This window comes from Anastrepha ludens, chromosome 6 (genome assembly GCF_028408465.1).
Source record: "Anastrepha ludens isolate Willacy chromosome 6, idAnaLude1.1, whole genome shotgun sequence".
Classification (NCBI taxonomy): Eukaryota; Metazoa; Arthropoda; class Insecta; order Diptera; family Tephritidae; genus Anastrepha; species Anastrepha ludens.
Window position 1 is genome coordinate 102,259,135 of NC_071502.1, and position 22,616 is coordinate 102,281,750.

Consider the following 22,616-nt stretch of genomic DNA (forward strand, 5'->3'; position numbering starts at 1 on the left):
GTGTAATTGTGCCCGTTGTCGCATACTGCTTACGTGAGAGAAAACTCCTATTGAAATTTTTCGCAGAATATTTTTGACGTGATAACGTCTTATAATTCGATTTAACAGGCTGCACGCACGAAAAAATGTGTCGTTACCTTGCTCATTAGTGTTACCTTGCTCATTAGTGTTACCTTGCTCATTAGTGTTACCTTGCTCATATGTCGTTACCTTGCTCATTGCCGTTACCTTGCTCATTTGTCGTTACCTTGCTCATTGCATTGCATGAACTGCAAGCGAAAGCGCGGAACGAACGACAAAGCAAACAAAGCAAACGAACGGCAACGTTCGACATCTTGCTCTCTCCTACTTAAGTGAGCGTATATATGTATGTATATGCGCACATGTACATATATAAATTCACGTATTTGTATTTGCATATGCCTTCTTATTGATTATTATTAATTTGATTCACTTGAAGAATTTAAAATAAAACCAAGTTTGTTAATAATACCTGTTGTTTTAATGTTTTAATGTTATAATTATTAATTTTTTTATTATATATGAAGGAAAAAATGTATGGTAATTAATATTTACCATATACCTTCTAAGATATGTTGTCTATACTAATATTATAAAGAGGAAAACTTTGTTTGTTTGTAATGAATAGGCTCAAAACTACTGGACCGATTTTAAAAATTCTTTCACCATTCGAAAGCTACATCATCCACGAGTAACATGGATTATATTTTATTTTGGAAATAGGGCTCGAGATATAGGTCAAAACGTGGACCCGGGTAATTTTCGGATGTGTATATACAATATGGGTATCAAATGGAAGCTGTTGGTGAATGCTTTAGTCCAGAGTATTTTTCATGCCGCTCCGTGACTAGGGTCTCGAGATAGAGACCAAAACGTGGACCCTAGAATGTGTTTGTACAATATGGATATCAAATTGAAGCTGTTGGTGAATGCTTTAGTACAGAGTATTTTTCATGCCGCTCCGTCACTGGGGTCTCGAGATATAGGTCAAAACGTGGACCCGGGTAACCTTCGGATGTGTATGTACAATATGGGTATCAAATGAAAGCTGTTGATAAGTGCTTTAATACGGGGTAATTTTCATACCTATTGATGACTAGGGTCTGGAAATATATGCCAAAACGTGGACCCGCCGTGTCTTTGCACCGAATTAAACCAAACTTACACTCATTGTTAAGGAGGTATTGAAGATGGTTTCCGTATAGTTTGGATACCTATTGGTAGATAGGGTCTCGAGATATAGGTCAAAACGTGGACCCGGGTAACCTTCGGATGTGTATGTACAATATGGGTATCAAATGGAAGCTGTTGGTGAATGCTTTAGTTCAGAGTATTTCCATCCGCTCCGTGACTAAGATCTCGAGATAGAGACCAAAACGTGGACCCTAGAATGTGTTTGTACAATATGGATATCAAATGAAAGCTGTTGATAAGTGCTTTAATACGGGGTAATTTTCATACCTATTGATGACTAGGGTCTCGAAATATATGCCAAAACGTGGACCCGCCGTGTCTTTGAACCGAATTAAACCAAACTTACACACATTGTTAAGTAGGTATTGAAGATGATTTCCGTATAGTTTGAATACCTATTGGTAGATAGGGTCTCGAGATATAGGTCAAAACGTGGACCCGGGTAATTTTCGGACGTGTATGTACAATATGGGTATCAAATGAAAGCTGTTGGTGAATGCTTTATGATATGTTATGTTATGTTATGTTATGTTATGTTATGTTATGTTATGTTATGTTATGTTATGTTATGTTATGTTATGTTATGTTATGTTATGTTATGTTATGTTATGTTATGTTATGTTATGTTATGTTATGTTATGTTATGGTATGTTATGTTATGTTATGTTATGTTATGTTATGTTATGTTATGTTATGTTATGTTATGTTATGTTATGTTAAAGTATATTATGTTATGTTAATGTTAACTCATTCTCTATATCCATACAAAATATCTAGCAAACAACTAAAATTAAAATTTTCTTTTGAAAAATGCAACCATTCAATCAGTATTTTCTTATGACGTTATCACGTTAAGCTATCGTCAGTAAACCGACTTTACAGACAACCTCTTTTTTGAAACATTTTAATCCACCATCGACCGCATAAATTCAATATTTTACATATTTTTAACAATCGGGCTCAAAATTGCTCACAAAGGTAAGAAATATTGGGCCGAAATGTTCCACAAAAATGTGCGCCATTAAATTTTGTTATAGACTCTTAACGCGTATATTTATTTTAAATGGAATTATATACGAATTCTTTCAAATACTTTAGACCAAATTACGAAAATTTCAATATATGATACTGTGGTAGTAAGAAAACGGCAGATGGTTTAATATTCTACAGCTCTCTTCTTCTTAATTGCCGCGATAGCCGCTTAGGCGATTTTGGCCGACTTCTACAGCTCTCACTCTTTCAAAATTACTATGTATTAAAATATCGAACAAAGAATTTGTCTTAAATTTTGTGTTTTGAACGGGATTTCGTATGCCGAATCGTTGAAAATGTTGCAGAAAGCCTATGGCGAGTGTGCTTAAGGGGTTATATACCTTGTGGTCCGGTGAAATTAGCGAAAGTTGGGTTTTTTTTAAAGATATGTAGCAATAATTTTATTGTATAAAAGTTTTTATTATTGGATATTACAATGTTTAAAGAAAAAAAAAGGCTTTGTTTGTGTAAAAATATTTAAAAATGGCGGAGTTATGGCGTTTTCCCCCAAGACCCTTTTTTTGGAAGAGGCTTGCGGTGGACGCGATTCAAGTCCACCAAGTCAACTGAAATCAAAAAATCGAAAAGATTTCATTAGTATAGGGTTATATCTTCTTAGTGAACGATCAATATATTAAATATTTTGATTTTTGTGAAAATAGGAACATGTTTTTAAAAAACTCCACTTCTACAGTCCTAAAATTGGCATTAAAAAATTCATATCTGCAAAATAAAAATTTATACATAAAAAGTTGATCGTTCACTAAGAGGCGACATCAATTACGAACAATTTAAAAAAAAAATTATAAAAATCGGTTGAATACTTTTTTTGCAATCGCGTCCACCGCAAAAGCATTTTTGGAAAAACACGTTTTTGAGATAATCGCGTTTAAAGTTTCAAGCGCCGCATGAGGCCGTACGCTCAGGACGTGACGACGCACAATTTAAAACGCTGTAACTTTCGATCTATTGCTCAGATCTCTATGAAATTTTTGGAAAATGTTCTCAAGGGATTGTACTTTACGATAAAGAAATAAAATTTATTTTGATTTTTTTGAAAAACACAAGGTAATATATATAACCCCTTAATCAAAAACACGGGTCTACGAGTGGTATAAGGCATTTAAAGAAGGCCGAAAGTCGTGGAAGATCTGCCCCGATCTGGTCGCCCATCAACGTCATCAAATGGTGCTGGAAAACCATCATTTAAGTTTGAGGGAGGTAGCTCGTGGCCATAGCGTGTCTCACGAATCAATTCAAAATATTTTATGGGACGCGTGGCTGCTCGACTCATTCCAAAAGAGTTGAATTTCTTTCAAAAAATTCTTCGGAAGAAGGTGGCTGAAGACATGTTTAAGCAAGTGCATTCGGACCCAACGTTTATCCAGCGCATAACAGGTGATGATACGTATGCAGGTATATGAGTTTGACATGCAAACCAGTCAACAGGCGGCTGAATGGCACTATCTACATGAGCCGAAACCCAACAAACCACGTCAGAGTCGGTCAAAAGTGAAAGTCATGCTACTCGTTTTCTTTGATTATCCTGGTGTTGTGAATAAAGAATATTGTTTGGAAGTTATGTGACGGTTGAGAAAGAATGTGCGTAGGAAACGGCCCGATTTCTGGAAAGAAAACTCATGGATCTTGCACCATGACAACGCACCGTCTCACAAGGTTCATATTATAAACACTTTTTTTACCAAAAACCTGACAAATATCATCGAACAACCACCGAATTCCCTATGACTTTTTCCTTTCCCCAAAACTTAAATTGCCACTCTCGAACGCCGCTTTGAGTCGATAGAGGCCACTAAGGAGAATTCGCTGAAGGAGCTGAAGAAGATCTCTTTAAACGCGTTTAAAAGGTGCTTTGATGAATGGAACTAATCGTTGGCATGTGTGTATTGCTTCGAATGGAGCCTATTTTGATGGCGACAAAATAAATTTTGATGGTTAAACAAATATTTTGCGGTTTATTGAACAGTTCCCGGCACTTTTTTGACCGAATGTATGTATCGAATGTATCTATATCGATAACTAGGGTTTGACAGCTTAGAATGGTAAACTGTATTCACATTTCTGTTCTTCAGTAAGGTTTGGCAAGTGAACATGAACCAAAAAAGTACTTTCGCAAAAATAAATCTGTTCGCGAAGTTTTCGACATGTTGGCCTTTGTCCTTCGACTACATGGACAATTTTACGTTTGTTCCTCAGCTTACGTGCCTATAAAATACAGCTCGTGCAAGAATTGAAGCCAGATCACCATCGCATTTTTGCTAATTGGGCTCATTTAGATTTATTATTCAAATTTATTGAAAAAATGAGTTAACAATCGAATGGACCATGTAACTTGTACCCGCGGCGGATATATGCCGGATAACATTTACAAAAAATAAATGTCATGCATCTATCTACCAGATTAAGTTCTAAAACTCTTAAAAAAAAACCCCCGATATTTAGATTTTAAGCTATTCTTCTCCATTAATTTTTTTGCATAGCAATTTACAAGCACCGCAATTCTGGGATTGTCCTGGACTCCAAACTTAGCTGGAAATTAAACGTCGAAGAAGGAGTAAGGAAAGCAGAAATCGCTTTGTATGTCTGTAAACGTATGCTAGGAAGAAGATGGAGTCTTCAACCCAAGTATACATTATGGTTGTATAAGACGGTTATACGACCAATTTTATCGTATGGCTCGATGGTTTGGTATAAAACTCTAAAGAGAGAATACAACATCAAACTACTTGACAGAATACAAAGATCAGTCTGTGCAGTAACAGTCGGTGCAATCAGACCATTTCCTAGGCAGGCTCTGAGCGCACAGACACGCCTTATTCCGGTAAATCTACATATCAAGAAGATTGCAGCCATGAGTGCATTTAGGTTAAATGAAGCGGGTCGCTGGAAGGAAAAAACTCATGGCCATGCTAAACTATTCTGCGACAAACCCAGTATACCTCGAAGAGTGCTGACTACATCGTCCCGACGATAACATTCAATAAGAATTTTGCCAGTCTCTTTCCATCTAGGGAAGGAATGGAAGACGAGATTCTCACTAAACAACTTCGACACTACAATCTATACAGATGGCAGTAAAATGTATTGTGGTGTTGGAGCTGGTATATATTCTCACAGATAAAATTCAAAAATCGGTGCGTCTCCCTAATGCTTGCAGTGTCTTCCAGGCGGAAGTACTGTCAATTGGGGAAGCTTGTAGGCTACTAATCGCAGATTCCTCTTTTAAGGGCAATATCGCTATTCCTTCGGATAGGCAAGCTGCAATCCAGGCACTGGATGCGGCGATAACAACCTCTAAACTGGTGGAAGAAAGCAGGAATAGCCTTACCACCTTGAGTGAAAACCATAAAGTTACCTTAATCTGGGTCTCGGAACATCGGAGCAGTGAAGATAACGAAAAAACAGATGAACTGGCAAGAGGGGGATCTGCCATGAATAACGCTCTTGCAGAATCCGAATTCACAGCATTGGGTGCAGCCAAGAGTACAATTTCCCTAAATTACCTCCGAATCGCGGATTGTATCATAGATGGAGAGACCAGACGAAATGCAAAATTAGCAGAATGTTGTGGCCCACCTACAACCTCAAGCAATCGTCGACATTGATAAACATAAAACAGCGAGACGCATGGAGACTAACGGCAGTCATAAGTGGCTTTTGGTCTGTGGGAGAACGAGAAGCAAAAATGGGCATCCCTCACAACACTGTCACAGTTGCAAACAACCGGAGAAAAAGGAAACAATCTTTGCCTTCCTCTGTAAAGGGCAGAATGTTAACCCTGGGCAAACCGCTGTTCAAGAGTCTCGAACAACTGTCTGGCTTAGATGTCAACAACCTGATAAGGCTCCTGAACCGCACTGACTGGATATAGACATACTGCAAATAACTGGTAAACAAGTTGGTAACGAGGATGTGTCAACAAAATGGTGCGGAAGCGCTAGATGGATTCTGGACGAATCATCACTTAAACCAACCAACAAACACCGTTTCGATTACTTGTTCGATTTCGACTGCCTGGGAGTATTGAGTACTGGATTGAATTATACTTTTTAGCATTTTGCCGACTCATTTTCATTTCACTGTCGATTACTTCCGTTTCACCCCGGTAATAGTATTCAAACAAATCGCAAAGATAATAAAAATCAAATCTAATTTATATGTATAACACCTTGCCGATAATTATCGGCACATGAAAGGGGTTCCCAGCTGGTAGGCGATGAAAATCACTTATAAAATTACACATTTTTTTTGCAAAATTTTTCGCTTACTCCAACAAAATGCAAAACCAAACAAACATATTTTTACATAAACATAAAATTAATTAAAAATATATACAATTACACCATTCCAAGCTAATTGAATTATAATATTTAATTTAAATAAGCGCAAGTAAACATACTTATATTTATTTACTTAATTATAGTACAAGTGCGTTCAAACGTATATATGTACGTATGTATATATATATATTCACATATCGTTGCTCCCCAATAAATTATTATTATTTCATATTTAGTGAAATTTTCTCGATGCACGTGCATATAAATATAAGTACACACATCCATGCATACACATATATATTCGTATGTCTCATGTCACATATGCATATATTTAGTAGCTTGTAATAAGTATGAATGAATCTACATACTAGTTTAGTAAGTCATTGCCTTGGCCAAATGTGCACACGATCGGCCCGCTAAACGGTCAACAGCTGATTCTCGGAATATGTCTATACGCATTTGCTCTGAATTTGCGCAGTGCCACTAACGTTTTGTATTTAGTTTTTCGTAATTTCGGGGGCTTCATAGTTATGTTTTTATTTATTTTATTTTTTTTTAAATAGTGGAATTCAGCTTTTTTTGTTTTTTCTGCACGCACTTTGCTTGAAATAGCAGAAACTTGTTTCGATTTTTCAGAAAAATTATTAACTAGTCTCAGTAGCGAGTATTTAAATACAAAGCAAAAAAAATTTTTCCTGAAATGTTTATATATAAATTTTATCAGGCAAGCTTTGCGTTTCGCGTGAACTGCACAAAGCGACAGTTGAAGAAAAATGCCTTATAGGCTTTTCAAGAGAAGCATATCATTTCATTTGTAAAGTGTGTTTTATTGCATATTTTATTAATATTAAAAATAAAATAATCATAATAATAATAATAATGAGGCATTTTACCGTGACAACTTTAGGCTTAGCGGCGTCTTTATGTTTTTTATGGAGATCTCGTTGTCTTTGCCACAAATGTGGAGTAGATAGTAGAATGAAGGAGAACTAGAAATGTTAACTGACATTATCTAACTATTAAAAAGGTCTTCAGTCTCTCTAACGAATTGCAAAATGTCGTTGGTGGACAACCACACAGGAGTTGAAATTTTCCAATCGCTTTTTCGCTAAGGCTGCATATTTACACGACAGACCTAATCGATGCAAGTGAAAAGGTCGTCATTTGTGACAGTGTAGGCAACCAGAGAGCAGTCAACCGAACAGATAACGAAAAAGTTTCACCTGTTTGGGGCCGCCCTTTTATTTATTTGTTTCAAGAAGTCAAGAAAGCACGATTTCAAACTGACTACTAAAACTAAAGAATAATGGAAATATATACAATAAATAATTAAATTACAAACTTGCATCTAACTAAACTAAAAGATAGAGTTCAATAGTACAGAAAATTCTTTCTTTGAAATTGAGAAATCTAGGAGTTTGCCCACTCCGTAATTGTAAAACTGGAGGTTGACTAATTAGGCCCACAGAATCCTTCGGGTGCCATAAAAATGTATGCCACTATTTCTCTTAGCTGCTCGACGGTTACACTTTTCGCTCAGTGATCAGACATCCAGCACTGCATTATCGTGTGCTTTGTAGCCAGATGTTGAAGGGTACCATAGCACCCCTAAGATAACTAATAATGCGCCCTTGGATCCATTAATGAGACTTACCATATTCTGGTGCAGGTTGTGCAGTGGAAATTTGGGAGCCAAGGGAACCCGTTTGCCGAAATTTCTCGAAGAAGAATTCTGACTATCACCTTTCTGACGAACTTTTCCCTAAATGCTACGCCAGACTGCTGTGACATTTATAAAAATATGACGTAAATACACACCGAACAACCTCATACCTACTAAACTCTCAATAGGAGCCATTTCAACGTTGCTGTACGCCGATTATGTCGCGCTGCTTTCTGAGGATGCGGCTGCTTTACAAAATAAATTGTCACCGTGGATTGAAATCTTGGATTTACGCATAAGCAGCAAGAAAACGTAGCACGACACCTTTGCATTTAATGATGGTGACCAAATTTCAAAATCTCAGTTTGGTACCGAAGAGGTAGCCATAGCTTAGAGCTTCAAATATCTTAGATCCATTGCAAGCAATGAAAGCATACTAGACCGTAAAGTGACGCCTTCAAGCCAGCTGGCAAAGTTGGCGCGCAATATCAAGAGTTCTGTGTGACAAAAAAATGCCGATGAAACTAAAAGGCAAAATTTATAGAACTATGGTCCGATCCGCAATGGCATATGCCTCTAAATGCTGGCTGTTGTGCGCTAAGCAGGAGCAAAGGATCCATGTGGCGGAGATGAGAATGCTGCGTTGGGCTTCGGGCGTAGCAAAACTGGAAAGAATAAGCAATAAATACTTCAGAGGTAGCTGCCATATGGCTCCAATAATTGAGAATTTGAGGGAAAATCGCTTGCGCTAATCTCATATCAGAGAAGACCAGATCAGCACGCAACAAAGAAATGGGTAACTCAGTCACTTCCATCAATGGGACGTGGCAGACACTTTCAATCCTAGCTAAGCAGCATTTAAAATGATATGCAGCTGAATAAAGTCAACGCATGGACGAGCCAGGACCGTTTAATTTGGAGATAGCATACGAGGAGGGCCGACCCCAACTAAGGGATCATAGCGAGGAAGAAGAAGAATTAAACTATGATATATATTTTTATATGAATTAAAAAAAATAACAGCTGTATGATTTTAAGTAGCCCTCACTGTACATATAGAAATGCTCGTTTCTATTGTAATTAAATATATATTTTGTTACTTTTATTTTTATTTTTTGTTTTGCTTTAGAATTTTCTGTACGGACGAGCTTTTCCTGGAGTGCGTCTTGATGTTGCCCCACCAATGGATTATTGATTGATAGGATTGATAAAATTTCGTACGCGTACGCGAGAAAAAAAATCTTTTTTTTATTAATTTACATTTTTATTTTTTGGTTTATACTATTTTTGGTATATATATATATATCTTCTTCTTCTTCTTAATTGGCGCGATAACCGCTTACGCGATTTTGGCCGAGCTTAACAAAGCGCGCCCGTCGTTTCTTTCTCGTGCTAACCGGCGCCAGTTGGACACACCAAGTGAAGCCAAGTCCTTCTCCACCTGATCTTTCCAACGCAGAGGAGGCCTTCCTCTTCCTCTGCTACCACCAGCTGGTACCGCATCGAATACTTTCAAAGCCGGAGCGTTTGTATCCATTCGGACGACATGACCCAGCCAACGAAGCCGCTGGATCTTTATTTGCTGCGCTATGTCTATGTCGCCGTAAAGCTCATACAGCTCATCGTTCCATCGCCTGCGATATTCGCCGTTGCCAACGTGCAAAGGTCCAAAAATCTTACGCAGAATCTTTCTCTCGAACACTCCAAGCGTCGCTTCATCGGATGTTGTCATCGTCCACGCTTCTGCGCCATACGTTAGGACGGGCATGATGAGAGTCTTGTAGAGTGTTAGTTTTGTTCGTCGAGAGAGGACTTTACTGCTCAGTTGCCTACTTAGTCCAAAGTAGCACTTGTTGGCAAGAGAGATTCTACGTTGGATGTCAAGGCTGACATTGTTATCGGTGTTAATGCTGGTTCCTATATATATATATATATATATAATTGGCGCGTACACCCTTTTTGGGTGTTTGGCCGAGCTCCTCCTCCTATTTGTGGTGTGCGTCTTGATGTTGTTCCACAAATGGAGGAACCTACAGTTTTAAGCCGACTCCGAACGGCAGATATTTTTATGAGGAGCTTTTTCATGGCAGAAATACACTCGGAGGTTTGCCATTGCCTGCCGAGGGGCGTTTTTGTTTTCTTAATTTTAGTGTTTCACCGAGATTCGAACCGACGATTCACGCACCAACCCATTCGGCTACGGCGGCTGCTTTTGTTAAAATATGAACCATATCTGATAATAAATTAATAAAAACAAAAAATTTTTTCTAATAGAATTTTGTGTAGGATCGAGTTTTTTCTTGAATGAACTGCCGCAAAATTATGGACTAGTGGAATTGATAAAATTTGATCTGCTAAAAACCGCATACACGCATACTGCATACTAAAAAACCTACAATACTTAAATTTTTTTTTAAATTTATCGTTTTTGTTTGATTTAAAGTTATGGTTAAAATATTAATATCATAGTATTATTTTATTAAATTAAGTGCACACGACAAAAAATTCCAACATAATTATAATAAATATATCTATTTATTGAAAAATTGTATACATAAATATATATGTATGCATAAAAATTAATTAATAAAAAAAAACCGTGCGATTTTCAGCGACACTCACTGTATCGAAAGCTTTTTTTTTGTTTTTGGTAATTGTAATTCCGAAAAATGTTTTTCTGATTTTTCGCAAGGTTTTGAAAATATAAATAGTAATTATTTATTAAAAAACTGTATACATAAATTTATATGTTTTTTTTTTGTTTTTGGTAATTGCTTTGATTTTTTTTTAATTTTTAATTTAACAAAAAAAAGTTATTTTCCATCCACAATAAAAAATGTTTTTCCCAATACTTTCCTGTAACATTGACTGACCGAAAATATCCAAATATCAAAATATGTATTTATTACAAAATAAAATTATATGTACACTTTTGTATGCCTATGTATTTTATGTCTACATTTTTTAATATTTACAAAATAATTCATTTAATATTTACCTGCTACCATTTTTGGTTTTTCTCAACAATATCACAGCAAAAACCACTCAAAAAATGTTGAAATAAAGTTGTCGTCGTCTAATGTACACGTTTACCACACTCAGGCACAAATTCTGGTTGCAGCAAAAACTTTCAAAAAACTTTTCTTTATTATTTTCCCCAAAAAACTGTTGCGTCTGCGCACTTCCGCGCGCCTATAGTGGGTCGTTGGTTGACTGAGTATATTGTAAGAGATCACTTGAGTAGAGGGACGGCGTCGATACACAATCTGTGCATCAATGAAACGATCAACGATCGTAGACAAGGAAGTGCAGCGTCTGGCACACGAACTCGCGGAAAGTGGGGAAGCCTTTTCAAAGCTTTGCAACTACTGCTAGCGCCACTACTAGCATCTTCACACACTGAGTAGTACGATTTAACACTTTGTAATGCATATGAACAGAATACGCGCTAAACGATCAGGTTACACGCGAAACGATCACTTCGATCGGTCTCACTGCAAATGCCTATATAGAAATTACAAATAGGCTACTACTACTCGCTTTGAATAAACTACACGCTTGTACGCCGAAATCAGTGCGAATCGGAACGAAATTAACGACAACGTCTCGCCACTGAGAAGTTCGCTAGACGAATGAGGAAAACCGTATCCATCTAATAATACATATCTCAAAGTAAGTAAGCGTCTGAGCCAGGGAAACAAAACAAAAATAAAAAAAACATTCCACTGCTCGCCGCCACCCAACAGCATTCAAATTGTTCTGATAAAAACTTATAATATTCTACTACAGAGGTGGGTGCCTCAGTTTAGCTACGTAGAACTAATATATGCGCAGACACATACACACGTACGTGCTCTGGATATAGGAAAAAGATGGAAATAAGGCATTTGTAAATATTTTTTTACACACATTCATGTTGCAAATCATCACATAACAAGAACAATAACAACGAAATCAACGGCAATAGTGACTGCGGCGCCCACTATGCTGATCAGTAATCGCAACAATAGAAATAAGGCGCAGCTCTTGAGACTCTTATCACATTCACTTGTTGAGTTTATGCTTTTGACAAATTACGTTAATGCTCTTCTCTATATATAGTCATATATGTATTGCATCCCCACCCACCTGCGTCTATGGCTCTCGCGCGCTTTAGTATTCTCACGTCAATGGTTCTCGTATCTTTTTTTTTATCACGATAGCTTATCACAGCCTGAGAAGTTTCAGTTTGTTTAGCGGCTGCTTCTTCTTATTCCTTTTCATTGAGTGTAAGTGTAAGGTGACATGCTAATCCGTCATCGCTTGAGGCACGCAAGGCTGTCATGCCTCTGAGAGTAAAATACGATGTACCTTTAGGGCTTAGTTGAAAGACAATAGCACTGAAGATCATTTCAAAAAGAGGCTGTTTTTACTTGCATTTACCGCTTCTTAGTGTTGGAAAATAATATATTTCTAGTCAACAATCTGATATTGTTTGAGTGATAAGTAAGACAACAGATAACAAGGGACGAAAGAAAAGCGTTTATAATCCTGTTCAAATAGAAATAGAATGTTATTCGCGCGAGAAGTAGAAAGTATGTAGTCGTAAACAAGCATCTTCAAACAAATAATACTGATAAATGCAGTAATCATTCGATAAACTGGTTCGCGTGCAGTAATAATAGCTGCGGGCTAATTCTTTTTGTATCTCGAAAGTATGGGTGTGTTTGTAATAATTAGTAATAATAATTACCGCAATATTATAACCCTGTTAATCTCCTCTACACCTGAGGCGCTACTGTGATCGATCCGTTTATGTATCAACCTTATTCCAGTGATGTAAGTGAAGCCAACAGCCGTCGTCAATTTCATTTAACGGTAAGCCCGAAAGGAGAGAAGCTTAAAAGGCATTTGAAGAGGTGATTAATGTCAAGCGGCGTACTTTCGCAAGCCGGACATACGTATATTGAATATGTCGAGATCAATTCCGGATACGGTTTAAATCAATTCCGAGGTTTAGCCTACTACAGTATCCAAAACGCAGTTGTGCCAATGAACGCGTCTCAGCTCTTGGCAGCTCTTCGACTTGTTATAGCTGGTGCTTGGACTCCAGAAAAGGCATTCGGTGGATAAGAGGTCACCACTCATGAAGAAGTGAATGTCATTTAAAGCTTGTCTGCACAAAATCAGATCGGGTGGTTGTCTCATGTAACCATTGCTAAATATATTCAGTTGCTTCGATCATGTCATGGATGCACTGAGTGTGTTTGAGCTGTAATAATCGTGGCAGTGTTACTTTTTATCAGAATTGGTGGAACGTCACGCATGCTGTCAATAAACTGTTGGCAATCAGAAGGCCAACACTAGCTAATCAAGCGCAGTATAAGAGGAAATGTTTCCAGTTAGTTTTTATTTAATAAATTCTAACGTGTGATCAGATTGAAGGTACTTGTCCCAACAGGGTATTTTTGACAGATCACACGTGACTACTGTCAAACTAAATACATAGATTTTTTCAGCATTCATTGACATTTGATCATGGAAAGACTTACACCTCAACAACGTTTACAAATCACACAATTGTATTACGAAAATCGAAGCTCTGTGAAAAGTGCCAACTTATGATGTTCAGCGATTAGGCCCATTTTTGGCTTAATGGCTATGTCAATAAGCAAAATTACCGTATTTGGACTGAAGGGCAACCCGAAGTCATTCAAGAATAGCGATTATATCTATTGAAAATAACCGTTTGTTACGGCCTATATGCTGGAAGAATCGTCCGCCCATATTTCTTCAAAGACATGGTTGGCGTCAATGTAACAGTGACTGCCGAACGCTATCGCGCCATGATAAACAACTGTTTGATGCCGGAAATTGAAGTCCGTGATCTCCTCAACATTTGGTTCCAACAAGACGGCGCTACTTGCCATATAGCCCGAGAAACAATGGATTTACTGCGTCCTCGTTTCTGTGAGGAATTTATCTCTCGTCTCGGACCAGTAGATTGGCCACAAAGATCGTGTGATATCCACCCTTTGGACTTTTATGTACAGGAGTATATAAAGTCGAAATGCTTTGTGCATAAACCAGCTTCGATTGATTCATTGAAAGCCAAGATTGCTAAAGTTATTGACGAGATACCGACCGAAGTCTTCCAGCGGGTCATTCAAAATTGGTGTTTACGGATGCCTGCATTGCGGCGCAGTTGCGGCTAACATTTGAAAGGGGCTATCTTTCAAAAATAAAAGGCATGAATGGTTCTACAAAAGAAGTAAAGATTGTTCAATTAGAATTTTCGTTTAAATTTAAAGTCCGATATCTTTAAATTGAACCTCCTTTACTTTGAAGTTTAACATCGTTTATTTATTGTTTCTAGCGCAAAATGTATCAGACTTATTGATCCACATTTTCAATCAACACGTTCGGCGTAAAATAACTTCTGCAATATTACGATAGCCTATCAGCTGAGTATCAGGCACAGACCTTCAAAAAAGTAGCCAGGTCGTTGTGTGGCGAACACACCCACTATTTTGACTCATATGTAGTTTTGAAATGGTAAAATGGGAATATCAAATTTCGAAGAAGCAAACCTGTTATGAGTATGGTACATTCCCGGCAACTGCGCCACGGAAAATCTGCCAAGAAAAGAAATCGATTTCCTTTCTTGGCGAATTCACATTTCTCTTACAAATAACGACTTCTTCGTAGATCGGCTTTCGCCGCTATGACAAATGGCGATGGGGTCAGATAAATGAATGGATTCCCATAGGAATGCAATATTTCTGAATATATTTTCGGCAATTGTCCGAACTCCGCCTGGACAAGCATAAAGCAATAATCAAAATATAAGAAACATTTAATTTGGCATTATATTTATAACACATTTGGCTTTCTAGCACATTTTATTTCAGATACTCCCTACTTTGTGTTTGGAATATCCAGGGAGTGCTGTACCAAATGACTTCAAATTTCGCACAGATAATCTTATAAGATATGGTCTATTGGATAGAAGTCAAGTCGAACAAAAACAAATAATTATAAGACTACAATACGAGTATTTGCATAGTTAATCACATCAAGCATGCTCCTGGAAGCTGATTTTTGCTTAGGCTGCGCTGCCTACTTCTGCCCACACCCAAGTAATGGCTGGCAATAAAAAGAAATTATTATCAAAACGTACTGCAATTGCTGCAGGTAAATATTAGACAAACATAAGTGTATATACGGCTGCTATTGTTTTACACCAAACTGTAATGCGAGTTGTTTAATGCACAGCAATTTTTTGCGTTCCGCCCTTCAGGACGACAATATAAAATATCAATCAATTAGGTGTGTTTATATTCCTACAACTTTTATTAATTCATTCATCTATAACTTGTTTATTGCATGTAAAACCGTGATAATTAGTTTCATTCACTAGCTCACCCGTTTTATACCTATCCTAAATTAGAATTGATAAAAAGGGCGCAAAAAATTTTACTACACACAAATTGCGCAATTATCCAGTGAATTATGAAATATGTATGAAATATTGGAAAATAAAATTTAATTAAATATAGGAAAAACCCTAACGAAATTGAATTAGAATTCTTAAATTGTTTTTATAAAATACCAATCAATTAAAAATCATCCACCGATTTTTGAAATTAAAATCGTCACTACAATTCTACGCTACCGGAGAGGCACGGATTTATATCAGTAAAACAGCCACTTGAGCAACATTTAACAAAAATGTGCCATTATGCAAAAGGATTTGATGATTTGCCACCCACTTTATAACTTCGATTTCGCGCCCTGTAACTTTTTCTTGTTTCCTAAAATGACGACGATCAAGTTGTAACTGCAATGCATAACGGGTGTACGATGCTAAATGTGATACCTGTAGCCATTGCAGGTAAAGCTGCGGCTAAACGTGCTGTAATTAGATTGAGAGGCTCAGGCTACAAGCTTGTCCTCAATTACGGACACTCCAGTATCCTTCGGAACTTTGTGTTCATTCCTTTGGCGACTGATCAATGCGCACTCCTGCTCAGTCTGATCCGAACGTTGTCCACTTACATTCCTTCGAGAGGAGGGTGAGTGGGCGGGGTGCAGTATTTGGAGGCAGGGGCTGGTGAACCTGTCCACAGATAGCTCAAAATTGGATGGAAGGGTTGGCGGTGGAGTATTCTGCAAAGAGCTCCCCATCAGACTCAAATTCAAGTTACCGGACCACTGCAATGTATTCCGAGCAGAGTTAGCGACAATTAAAGAAGCTGCTGATTGGTTGCTCCCTTGTGTAATAACTATCACGGAGGTTAATATCTACTCCGACAGCCATGCGACAAAAGGGTCCTGGACTCGATGATGGTGCACTCGAAACCGTTGGTAAATGCCTGACTTCACTTTCGATTGCATCCGAATTCTTCAATATAAGGCTCATCTGGGTAGCTGGTCAAAACTCAAGGCAGGTGAATTGGATAGAAACGCGAGGATTGTGATTCCATTGACTACCTGCGGTCTGCTCCTGGAGAGGTAGGCCTCGCGTCCACTCAGCGAGCGCTGGGCAAGTACACAAACTTATAAGATCGCGAAATCTTTCCAGACACGAGTGGATCGGAGGCGCTCGAAGGATCTCCTGAGGTTAACAAAATCTCAGCTCTCTAATTTCGTGGGTGCCCTTACAGAACATTGGCCGACTCGGCATTACTTCGAGTCCTTTTCGCGTCAGTTGCATGGATGATGAGGTTGAATCATCTCAGCACTTTCTCTTTAAGAAGCAGAAGATTTAAGCATCTTGGCTGCAATCTCTTTGCCACGCCTGCTGATATAGCCTGAAGAATTTCATCAGTAGAACGAAGCGGTTAACACCACCGTAAATCATGTAACTATGGTTTGACAGCTGAGAATGGCAAACTGTGTTGGCATTTCAGTTCAGTAGGATTTGGCAAGTCCTAATGAATCGTTTAACGCCAGAAAAACGCTTCAAATTATAGAAATTGAAAAAAAAATCTCTTTCGGGAAGTTCATAGAGCGAAATTTTGAAGAAGACACCGAAATGTCGATTCGTCGTGGTTCTCAACTTATTGGCATTTGTCTTTCGACTGTGTGGAAAATTTTACGTAAACGTCTTGTCTTACGTGCCTATAAAATAAAGCTCGTGCAAGAAATGAAGCCAGATCACCATCAGTTGCGTCGCATTTTTGCTGATTGGGCTCATTTAGATTTTTTATTCAGATTTATTGGAAAATTGGACTGATCGAGGGGACTATGTAACTCGTAGCCGCGGCAGACACATGCCGAATATCATATTCAAAAAATCAATGCCACGAAATTATCTTCCAGATTATAATAAAAAAAATGCATTCCAATGTTTCTGTTTCGTATTGTCATTTTTAGTCCTCTAGCTCCCGATGAAATAGTGCATAAATGATAAAATTTCCAGAAGTCGATTTTTTTTCGAAAAATTCAAAATTTGAATATTTCCTATATGCGGAAGTAGTAATTTTAGACTATCTTCTATAAGACTTTCAAATTGAGAATGTGTGGAATAACTGAGTATTATTCCGAAAAATGCATAAATTTCACAAATTTCTTGCTAAATTTTTTAGATCTAAGTTTCAATCCAAAAAAGGAATATATGTACTTTTCAATTCAACCTAACCTCAATGCGAAATTCCTACCCATTGTGTTAGTTTGGTTGGCTTGGGTTTTTAGATTAACGTAATAAAAGTATATAAATGGACTACCTCTACAACCGCTCCAGAAGTTATTATATATGTATTAGTATTTTGCACTATTGTTAACAAAATCATTTGATAATTCAAAATTACGTAAGAATAAAATAATTAATAACTACAACTTGTTGACTTGCAGACATTATTGTACTTGTAGTGAATATTTAAGTAGGTAGTAGTACTTCGTTTAATCACTCTATCACACATACAGCCAAGCAAACATACAGGTGAATCTAACCTTAGCAAATAGCCCTAAACCCTACCATTAATTACATATGTAACTAGTTACAAGTTATATTAACATATGCAAAATAAATTACAAGAAGGAATTTTTTCCAATCATATGTTTTTATGGTAATAAGCTATTATTTGTAATTTGTAAATATATTTTTTACAATTTACCTTTAATCCCATTACCATAAAACTATACAAAATGATTCTGCACTAAAAAATTATGCATAGATAAATTTTTAACTACATTCTACATCATTAATAATACCTAACCTTAAATACTTTCAACAATTTCGCTATATCACTAATTCACAACTATTACTTTTCCTTCACATCCTCTGTGCTCTCATCGTTAAATTACACACTCATAAATATTACCTCTTTTTGTTCAAAAACAAATAAAAAAAAACACATCTCGCAATTCTCTTTACTTCAAAAACACACACCTGACAGCGTAACTGACAAATCGCTCAATGCTTTGCATTGCAGTCGCGCCGAATAGGACAATCCTCAAAATATCAATCAAGTAGCGGCGATATGTATATCGAGCGCGTGAAACAATCATACTCCCAGTTAAAGTAGGAACAAATTAAAAATTCAAATTCATAAAAACATTAAACGTTCATTACAAATATTAACAATTATATTGTATTATTTATATAAGTGATTTCGAGTTATTTTAATTTTTTCGTTTTTTTTTTTGTAATGTTGTATACTAGCATTGTATGTTTAATAGATATTATATGTACATATAGATCTTGTGTGCGTCGCAAACGTCCAGTGTATGATTGCAGTTCAGGTTTCACCTTGTGCAAGCGTCATTGTTGTTGTCATCGTCGTCGCCGGCACGCGTCCCTCCCAGGCCGCTTCCCAAAGACGGCTTAGCATTCACCCGACATTCTCATACGCCATGGCTGGCCGTTCAGTGCTCATAGCACTGGAGGCGGCCGATGTGCCGAATATGGTGGGCGGATGATGTTGTTGCGTCTGTTGTTGATGTGGATTATGTTGCGGCTGTTGCTGGTGGGGATTGTGTGGATGATGCTGTTGTGCTGTAGGTTGCTCGTTGCGTATCTGAGGCAATGGGAACATAATGCTATGTGCCATTTGTGGATGATGTAGGTGCTGTTCGCCGGTGGGAGGCGCCGGCGCCTGCTGATGACTATTGTGCTGTTGATGGCTACTCTCTACATGTTTACGTTGCTCATTCTGTTGGTGTACCTTTTCGGCGCCCTCATCGTACTTCTTTTGCAGCTGGAATAGCGCATGTGGTAGCTGTTGTTGCGCATGTAATGCAACTGCCGATGCAGATACACGTTCCACCTGTGATTGTGGTGAAGCTTCCTTTTCATTCTTATCATATTTCTTCTGCAACTGATACATGCTGTGCGATAATTGTGAGTGCTGCGCTAGTTGTATTTTATCATTTGCCGTTGAAGAGCTCTGTTTGCTCGACGACGACGATGATGATTGTGAATGCGTTTGCGACTGGGATTTTTCCTGTTTTACTGGTGGCTTTTTCTGATATTTCTTTAGCACCTGTATGAGCTCCCCCTTGACGTCGAGCCGTATCTCTTCGGGCACTCGTTTGATCTCCTCGTAGAGTGAGAGTAAAAATAACTTATCTGGATCACGGTTCTTACGTTTTTTGCTCTTCTTGGGAAATGCATCTTGCATGAATTGCAAAAGTTTCTCTTCAAATGCGGACTCACGTTGCATGGCAGCTGCAGCATGCTGCTGTCGACGCAACAAATGCGAGTGCAAGCCGCCGTGAAACGCCTGCAGATGTGGCATCGAATTATGTTGCTGCGACGAACTACTGCCAGATACATGTTCGCCGTTATGTGATTGCATGCCAACACCGGGGGTCTGAAAAGAGCCGCCATGCGTGTCGGTGTGATTCGAAGAACCAGGCGCATCATTTGTTTCACCATCATTGTTCGCATGATCCTGCTGCTGCTGTTGTTGTTGTTGCTGCTGTTGTTGTGCTGCATGTTGCTGATCCTTTTGATGTTGCATGTGCTGTGGCTGACCGTTGGATACAGCCGCAGCAGTTAAAATTGCATCGCAAAAATGTTCGGGTACATAATCGAAGCCAGACATAAAGTTCTCGGGCTTTAATTCTCCGTTCATCTCTTCATAAAAGTATTCCGTGCCAACAATGTCGATAATGTCATTATCCTCTTGGTTGAGCTCTATACCCGGCGGTGGGGAGCCTCCTGCCAGTTGACAACGCTTCAATTCGGCAAGTTTCTTTCGCGTTGTCAAACGCATGTCACGCCAACACTGGGGTTATGAAAAATAGAAAAGTCATTTAAGCGAAAAGGGAAATTAAAGAAAGATATAGTAGAAAATAAGCAATTTGTTTCAAAAAAACATTAATTAAATAAGTTTCTGAAAAATTAGTAGTCTAAAAACGGGTTCAATATCTAAGTTGGTGGAGAGATGCACTCTATCTTCCTAAACCGATCAATTAGGTTAGCGTCTGTTTGTCAACGAGTAAGCAGATATGTTTTTAACTTGTGCGCATATTAATGTTTCTAATTTATTATTGATGTACGTAAGTATTGCAAATCTGCTAAAGAAAATACTTTAAAGAACAGGAAGTTATCAGTCTGAGTTTCTTAAATATGTCCAAAGTGTCAGTCCATTCTAATATTTTCATAATAATTGTAGCTACTAGAAAACAAAAGTAGAGTTCATTATTATAGTCATCAGCAAAAATGTTACTACCACTTACCTTCTTCCATTGTATTATGGTCTTCTTCGGGCCGATAGTGTTTAGCGCTGCCTGTATCTTTTCCCAGTACCATTCCTTTTCCTTTTTACCCTCCATATACTTCGTTTCACGCAACAGTGTGATGAGCATCTTCTTTTGCGGTTTCGTTACACGATCCTTGAATAAAATATTGAAAACCTTGAAATTAAGAAACGAAAAAAGGCGAGAACTGGATATTTCACACGAAAATACTTCTTTGATTAACAATACAAAGTAATTATCGTATTATATACAATAAATCTGTGTAAACATACAAATATGAATATTCCATCATACTAAACTTTGGCCCAAGGGGCAATGTAGTTTGTATGCAGTAGGTACATAAAATAATAACCAATCGGCGGAGATACCCAGCCGCCATTCGTTTCGACTGGTAGACGTCACCCGGCAAATTTCTCACTCTTCCCAAATTCATTGGTCCACTCTTTTGTTAGATGTATGTGCTTTCTAAATGAAGCGCGGCAATGGTGCACCGCTGCTAATCGCGGAAACTTGGAGCTCCGATACTATGCACATTTTCTGATTGTTCATCTTTTTTTCACCCATCACACAATCTGTCTTTTCGCATAGGACAGACACCTATCTATCTTGCGACAGGTACCGAACGAGCTATCAATTGGCTATTGTTGCTATACTCAGTTATAGAATTTAGATCGATTCTATTTGCACGCACACTTACCATTTTTGTTCGTTGTAAATAATAACCGGAATAAAAAACTGCAATGAATTTTTCGCCAAAATTTATTTTCTGCTTCAGAAATTTAGCGATTTATTTCACTTGGTTCACCGTCGTGTCGACAGTCGACAGTCAATCGTCGTTGCCGTCGACGTTCGTCGTTTTCATTTTTATGTGTGTCTGTCGTGTGTGTCATATCGCATTAGTTGTTGTTTTGCTGGTGCTCTGCTCACGACCGTCCGTCCGTCTACCATGTTGGCTAGCTGCGCTGTCGATATGCGCCTACAAAAATCGATAACACTTTCGATATTAAAATTCACTTGCCTGAGTGCTGCCAGTTTAATACGTTTATGTCTGGTAACCGAATCATACAAAGCAATGTAATCAAAAGAATATTTTCCGCTAGTCTTTTCACCTTTTCCCCACGAGAGTCATTTATTAAAAAATATTTTCCTAACTTACTATAGTGTATATGTGAGAATTGGTTAAAACGTCGATGGGCTATCAATTGGTACGTGTTGGCCGTAGAATTAGTAATCTGAAAAAGCAAAGAATTTTTTTTACCAGTCGGCAAGGCCTGGATCGAGACCCTATGTGGGCATGAAACCCCAAATCAAAGAAAAAGTTTTTTGTAAAAGCGGTGGCCTCTTGGCAGACAGTGGCAGATTTCCGAGTGAAGTTCTGCCATGAAAAAAGTCCTCATAAAAAAAACATTTGCCGTTCAAGACGCATCCGACAAATAGGAGGAGGAGCTCGGCCAAACACTCAAAAAGCGTGCAAGCGCCAGTTATATATATAATTTAAATAAAGGAAATAATACTTATTTTTATATTGTCTTTCGACAGTCATATTACTACCTAACGTTTATTAAAGGTATTCCAAAAACCTTTTTTCTATTAACAAATAGGGGCCTTGAATACTAAGGGCCAAGTCACACCATAGTGCCGAACACGTTCCGCTCCCGGTCTGCTCTCACTGCGTTAATATGATATCATGTTGACATTATAATACGGTACGACTTAGT

General features: G+C 37.9%; 2 protein-coding genes across 3 annotated transcripts in view; both read right to left on the reverse strand.

Moving 5' to 3' along the window:
* The window catches only part of LOC128867623 (sialin), a 31,183-nt gene extending 19,329 nt beyond the window's left edge, over positions 1-11,854 (reverse strand). Inside the window, exon 1 of the mRNA XM_054109033.1 lies at positions 11,210-11,854. Within this exon, the coding sequence (XP_053965008.1) occupies positions 11,210-11,219 (10 nt within the window). The 5' untranslated portion in view covers positions 11,220-11,854. The remainder of the gene's footprint in view (positions 1-11,209) is intronic.
* Positions 11,855-18,758: 6,904 nt separating this feature from the next.
* On the reverse strand, positions 18,759-21,791 carry LOC128867627 (uncharacterized). Of its 2 annotated transcripts, none has more exons than XM_054109040.1 (3): positions 21,596-21,791; positions 20,878-21,054; positions 18,759-20,423 (listed from the first exon to the last, which is right to left on the reverse strand). In XM_054109040.1, the coding sequence occupies exons 1-3, from the start codon at positions 21,596-21,598 to the stop codon at positions 19,026-19,028; spliced, it is 1,578 nt and encodes a 525-aa protein (XP_053965015.1). In that variant the 5' UTR covers positions 21,599-21,791; the 3' UTR covers positions 18,759-19,025. The 2 variants fall into 2 exon arrangements, with proteins under 2 accessions (XP_053965015.1, XP_053965016.1); XM_054109041.1 differs by having other exon boundaries at positions 20,878-21,033; positions 21,596-21,790.
* Between the last annotated feature and the right edge of the window lie 825 nt (positions 21,792-22,616).

Coding starts and splice junctions, on each gene's coding strand:
- LOC128867627 (XM_054109040.1), bottom strand. Junction 20,424..20,877: donor CCATAATACAATGGAAGAAG/GTAAGTGGTAGT, acceptor TCATAACCCCAG/TGTTGGCGTGACATGCGTTT.